This window comes from Cryptomeria japonica, chromosome 7, assembly GCF_030272615.1.
Source record: "Cryptomeria japonica chromosome 7, Sugi_1.0, whole genome shotgun sequence".
Taxonomy (NCBI): domain Eukaryota; kingdom Viridiplantae; phylum Streptophyta; class Pinopsida; order Cupressales; family Cupressaceae; genus Cryptomeria; species Cryptomeria japonica.
Window position 1 is genome coordinate 587,329,049 of NC_081411.1, and position 6,823 is coordinate 587,335,871.

General features: G+C 36.4%; 1 protein-coding gene across 1 annotated transcript; it reads left to right on the plus strand.

Annotated features, from left to right (window-relative positions):
* Positions 1 to 2,678: 2,678 nt before the first annotated feature.
* Positions 2,679 to 5,769, plus strand: LOC131049275 (photosystem I P700 chlorophyll a apoprotein A2-like). The gene is made up of 3 exons (XM_059208806.1): positions 2,679 to 2,977; positions 4,436 to 4,589; positions 4,702 to 5,769. Exons 1-3 carry the CDS (start codon positions 2,679 to 2,681, stop codon positions 5,767 to 5,769), a joined length of 1,521 nt encoding a protein of 506 aa, XP_059064789.1.
* The last annotated feature ends 1,054 nt before the right edge of the window (positions 5,770 to 6,823 follow it).

Here is a 6,823-nt window from a genome sequence, read left to right on the forward strand (position 1 = left end):
TTTGTCATTGAGTTGAGCAACACTCAAAAGATTGTGTTTTAGTCCTTCAACTCAGTAGACATCATCTGTACTGCTTTTAACATTTAGAGAGATGGATCCTTTTCCTTTCACCATGCAGGGTGAGTCATTTCTAAATCTCATAACACCTCCATTAAACTCTCTCAAAGTAAGAAAATTAATACAATCACTAGTCATGTGGTGTGAATAACCACTGTCTATAATCCAGTCATCAGAAATATCCATGCGAGAGACTAATGATTTTTGATCTGATGTCTCTTCTTTAATAGCAACAAAGACAATGTCCTCATTTGAATCTTCCTCAGATTCATCATCTGTAATTCCTCCATCCACTACAATGAGAGAATATATTTTACCTTTGCCTTTATACTTCTTATACTTCTCACATTTTTTATCATTATCTCAATTAGGACAATTAGCAGCAATATGTCCAACCTGGTTACATGCAAAACACTTCAAAGGCAATTTACCTTTGTACTTACCAGTACCTCTGGTTAACTGCTTGGCCAACAATGCTTCAAGCTCAATCAAACTATCTTCATCATCTATCTCTCTGCTGGATCTGGACTCATGACTGTAACTCACTTCTCTGCTTTTCCTTATCAGTGGGATAGAAACTGAATCTCTAAATGCAGATTCTGATCTCTGAACACTTCCATCAAAACTATTTAATTCAAATGCAGTTAATTTACCAATGATAGATTCAAGAGTTACCTTTGTTTTATCAATAGACTCATGACTGTAACTCACTTCTCTGCTTTTCCTTATTAGTGGGATAGAAACTGAAGCTCTAAATGCAGATTCTGATCTCTGAACACTTCCATCAAAACCATTTAATTCAAATGCAGTTAATTTACCAATGATAGATTCAAGAGTCACCTTTGTTTTATCAATAGACTCATGACTGTAACTCACTTCTCTACTTTTCCTTATCAGTGGGATAGAAATTGAAGCTCTAAATGCAGATTCTGATCTCTGAACACTTCCATCAAAACCATTTAATTCAAATGCAGTTAATTTACCAATGATAGATTCAAGAGTTACCTTTGTTTTATCAATAGACTTGAGTTCTTGAATAGTTCCCACAAGTATTTTGAACTTTTTTGAATATTTCCCTATTAGGAGCCAAGCCTTGTTAGAAGCTTATACAATAATGTTTTGTTAAGAACAGATCTGGTTAGGGACCACCCAGTTAAGGGATTGACTACAATACACTGTTAAAGGCAATACCCTGTTAGGAGTAACCTCGATGGAGGATTTCAAATCCAAGCTAATGGATCACCTAGTTAGAGGATTTAAACAACAGGAAGCCTATTAAAGCTTACCCAGTTAAGCAATTTAACTATTGTAATGGTTAGAGAAAAATATGTTATTTGTTGATCTGGTAATAACACTATCTTGCTTAGTTAGATCCTTTTCTACTCCTATCGACCTTCACAACATTCTGTAGACACTCCTTTTGGTTCAGAAATAATCCCACTACCACACTTAACCAAATTTCCAACAAAATTACAAACAACTCATCAACCTTAAATACAAATACAATAGGTCGGTAACACAACACAAAACCTACAAATCTCATAGAGATTACAAACATATCAGTTCAACCATAACCATTAGATTACATAACAATCAACTACACATTGTTCTAGAGAACTTCAATCACTCATGGATCACCACACATTGGATCTTGTAGCTTATCATGCATTTTTCACTTCATGCTATGCATTTGCTCATTCCCAAGATAAATAGTTATCTTCACGCACCAAAACCAATTTGAAACTCACCACATGGATCATGCTTATGTGGCATCTCCATCTTCGATCACCATTTGATCTAGATCATCACAACCGATTCACCAAGCTCCATCAGTTAGGGTTTGACATATCAACTGGTTAGGGTTACCGGTTGATCACTTTGCTTGAATAACAATACCAATACTGGTTTCCATCACTGATCTACTACCAATTGCAATACAACTCCATTACCAATTACTATTGACATCAATGAGAGTATTGTGAGAGAATTTTTGGAGAGCCAAGAAATTTGGAGAGTTAGCTTGTGATAGTGAATTGTTCGTCTTTGTGTATTGGGAGCTTAAAGTCAAGCTTGTTGTACTTGTTGGAGAAGGATATTTTGTAATTCATTATCATCCAAGGGGACGTGAGGAGACTTTGTAATAAGTTGAAGACCTTATAACCTTTTTAAGGAGCATAATCAAGGATCTATCACTCTGTTGGAGAGGGACCTAGAGACGTAGTCATTTGGTGAAATCCATTATCAACTTGTGTTTCCTTGTCTTATCTTCTTTCTCTCTATTGATAATTCATTATTTAATTATTGTGATGTTTATTTAAGCATTTCAATTACAATTTCAAGACCTTCAATTTAATCATTGTAAAAGTTAACATCTCATGTGCAACAGTCATAGATCCTAACATCAGATCAAGTGGTGTCAAAGCTTGTTTGACTAGTGTTTGCATGAGTTGATATTAAAGCGATCTAAGAGGCAAGGAGGTGAAGACACATTTGTAGAGTATAATTTTGAGATCGGTAAATGAAGGACCTTTTCACCAAAGATGTCACAAATTGCAACTGAACAGGAATACCCTGAGCTCAGTGAAAGAGACTCACAAAAATAATTTCTTGAAATGAAGGCTATGGTGGAAGTACTTGAAAAAGAGAGGCAAGAACGTATGAAGCATGAAACAGGATATTCATCGAAGGATAATGAAGATCGAGAGGACAAAGGGAAGAAACCAAGAGGTGGTGGTTCAACACCAAAAACTCCTCCATCTCCTTCTTCTGCTACCCCTTCTTCTTCTTCTTCTACTTTTGTTAATCCTTTCAAGAGCACAACTACGCCTGTTATAAAATTGGATGTAAAATTTGAATTACCTATGTATTGTGGGGAGTTGGATGTCAAAAATTTGGATGATTGGGTCCAACAGGTAGAAGTGTAATGTAGGATTCAAGGCCTAGTATAAGATGCTTCTAGGATTCAGTTAGCTACTCTCCAGTTGGGAGGAACAACTCTCACCTGGTGGGAGAGTAGGACTCGAGCAGAAATTTCTCACCATGGTAATGTCAATATGATTTGGATAGAATTTTTTTCTGCTCTCAAGAAGTAGTTCTACCCTTTAGGTCATATGCAACAATTGACAATGAATTGGCAAACCTTTAAGCAATCTAAGGGCCAGTTTGTCGAGGATTACACCCATGAGTATAGAAAACAAGCCATTTCTTTGGATGTTCCATTGTATACTCAGGACACACTGCTTAAGTACATAGGTGGTTTGAATTCTTACCTAAGACATTCTCTTTTGATGTTGAATCCTAGTAACTTGGATGAAGTTAGTGTTCAAGCCACACATCTAGAGTCTAGGGGTAAGAATATTGACAATGGTAATTTTGTACAAAAGTTATCTAAAGTTGCAGAGACATGAAAAGGGAAAAAGAAAACTACCATTAAGAAGATGGATGATAAACTCACATGCTCTCATTGTGACAAGAAATGACATGATGAAGATCATTGCTAACATTTGCATCCAAAATTGAAGAAAAAATGGGCTCGGAAACAAAAAGGTAAGGAGAAGGCCGTTAATGTTGTTATTGATCTTGGCTCAGAGTCCGAAGACAAAACTAAGATAACAACAATGGGATTGAAAGGTAAATATTCTATTGCCAATGTTTTTTTGATAATTGTACTTCTACTTCTCAAGTCTATGATGTCGCTAAAGATAAGAAAAGAAATGATCATTTTCATATAAGGGTTGTTGCTAAACACATTAAAGTTGATGCACTGATAGATAGTGGATCCCAAACTAACTTTTTCTCAGAAGATGTTGTAAGGAATTTGGGATTGAAAACTACACCACCTAAGGGACCTTATCCACTAGGTTGGGTTTGTGAAAATAATGAATTACAAGTAACAAGGCAATGCACTTTAAGATTCACAATCTCAAGTATGTTGATAAGGTGCAGTTTGATGTGGTTCCACTAGATGTTTGTGGAATAGTGTTGGGTAGCCCTTATTTGTATGATCAAAAGGTTGTTTTCTACAAGGAATTTAATCATTATCATGTATTGTACATTCTCATTGGATTAAGACTAATCCATCTTTTGCAAACATAGGGCAGTTGAAGAGGGTGATTAATGTAAGTAAAGATTTGTCTCTTATGTCTGTCGGGTTAGGTGACTCCAGGCATGAACTTGAAGAAATCAAGACTAATCAAGATCAGATGTCTCAGGATATGCCAAGAGTATAGTGTGAGGAGACAATAAATGAAAACATTGGTCATCCAAGTCCTCAACTTATGGTTGGGATTTTGGAGGTTCCCTTGGTTAAAAATGTTCTTGTTGTGAAAAACAAATATATTGTTGATTCATTCACTTTTATATCTGCATTGTTATTCAGCTTGATATTAATCAATGGTTATTGGTTAGTAGCTGGAGCAGTTGATGTAGATGCTTATGGAAGTGATAGAATGATGCATATGTTCAACAATATTGTTGTGGTCTTGATTGCGGTGATCAACCAAGTGTACAGATGGACATATGATACCAGACAGGTGGGAAGGCCATGTCCTCACTTAATTTCTAAATAAATGCAACTTTTAGATATCCAAAAGTTCTCTAGTGGGGAGGATTGATCCAGGAGGATATGCTCAAGCATCAAATTAGTTACCTGCCTATGCATTCATAGCGCAAGATTTTACTACCCAAGCTGCATTGTATACTCATCATCAATACATTGCCGGATTCATTATGACAGGGGCATTTGCTCATGGAGCTATATTTCTCATTAGAGATTATAATCCAGAACAGAATAAGGATAATGTATTGGCGAGAATGTTGGAGCATAAGGAAGCCATAATCTCTCATTTGAGTTGGGTTAGTTTATTCCTAGGTTTTCATACCTTGGGACTTTATGTTCATAACGATGTTATGCTCGCTTTTGGTACTCCAGAAAAGCAAATCTTGATTGAACCCATATTTGCTCAATGGATACAATCTGCTCATGGTAAGACCTTATATGGTTTTGATGTACTCTTATCTTCAGCAAATGATCCAGCATTCAATGCTGGCAAAAGCTTATGGTTACCCGGTTGGTTGAGTGCTATTAATGATAATAAAAATTCACTGTTCTTAACAATTGGTCCCGGAGACTTTTTGGTTCATCATGCTATTGCTCTAGGTTTGCATACAACTACATTGATTTTAGTAAAAGGTGCTTTAGATGCGCGCGGTTCTAAGCTAATGCCTGATAAGAAAGATTTTGGTTATAGTTTTCCTTGCGATGGTCCGGGACGGGGCGGTACTTGCGATATTTCGGCCTGGGATGCTTTTTATTTAGCAGTTTTCTGGATGTTGAATACCATTGGATGGGTTACTTTCTATTGGCATTGGAAGCATATTACCTTATGGCAGGGAAATGTAGCTCAATTTAATGAGTCTTCCACTTATTTAATGGGATGGTTAAGAGATTATCTTTGGTTAAATTCTTCACAACTAATTAATGGATACAATCCTTTTGGTATGAACAGTTTATCTGTATGGGCGTGGATGTTCTTATTTGGGCATCTTGTTTGGGCTACTGGATTTATGTTTCTTATTTCTTGGCGTGGATATTGGCAAGAACTGATTGAAACTCTTGCATGGGCTCATGAACGCACACCTTTGGCTAATTTAGTTCGATGGAGGGATAAGCCGGTAGCTCTTTCCATTGTTCAAGCGCGATTAGTTGGCTAATTTGATTCCGATAGAAACCAACAATCTTGAGCTACTGATCCGGCCAAGTAACCCAAAATATGATAGAATATGGTAAACTCTTTCGCAGCTGTTCCGGCAATTGAAGGTTCTAAATACCATTGATGCAAATAGTTTGCCCTTCGACCCTGGAAATCTAGAGTAAGCCTTAGGGAATTTTTTAAATACGTTAATTTATTTTGTATAATAGCTTTCCCTATCTTATAGGGAAGTCCTTTAAAAAATTCACTGAATTTCAGATTATAATTGCAAGGACCCCAATTTGATCTATACAAAGCTACCCCAATTATATCATTGTCTATAGCTGAAGTATTTTGGCTCCTGCTAATTAGAAATATTTCATCAGCAAGTTTTGCTAGATCTCGCGTAGTAAAGCCTTTGGTAGTTAATCCAAATTCATCATAGCAGTTCCACTCTTTTCTCAAGTAGAGCCCTTTGTTACGTAAAAGCAAAGGAAATTCTTTTTCTCGATGTGGGGCAGGCAACTTTTTAGTGTTAATAAATGTATCGAATCTTCGTTTACTACGAGGAGGAGTTATTAGAACTGGATCAATTTTTTTTGGAATATGAGTTGAAGCAATAACAACAATATTTTGTTTGATGGTGGCTTCTTTTTCACCATCAATCGCATTATATGGATCCCCGAGGAGTTCTATCAATAATGCAATAAGGAAGAAATAATCATTCAGTTCATGAATGCTTGGAATCCATATGACGCAAGGAGACATCAATTTTGCCAATTTGAGTGCAAACACGAATTGGAATACTCTTCTCGCAAAATACTCTGGAGGGTTAGGATCCCCTACTCGGTCATACAAAAACTTATGGGGTTTTCTATCATAATGCGCTTTTTCATATACGTCTTTTGGCCTGCCTGACCAGCCGAGAGACCTAAGGATATTTTCATGCTCAAGGTATGATTTTTTAGCTGAAGATGTATACTCGGGTTCATAGCGAGACAGAAGTTTCTGCTGCCTCAAAAAACTTTTAGGAGATATTCTTATTAAATAAGTGGAAGACTCATTAAATTGAGCTA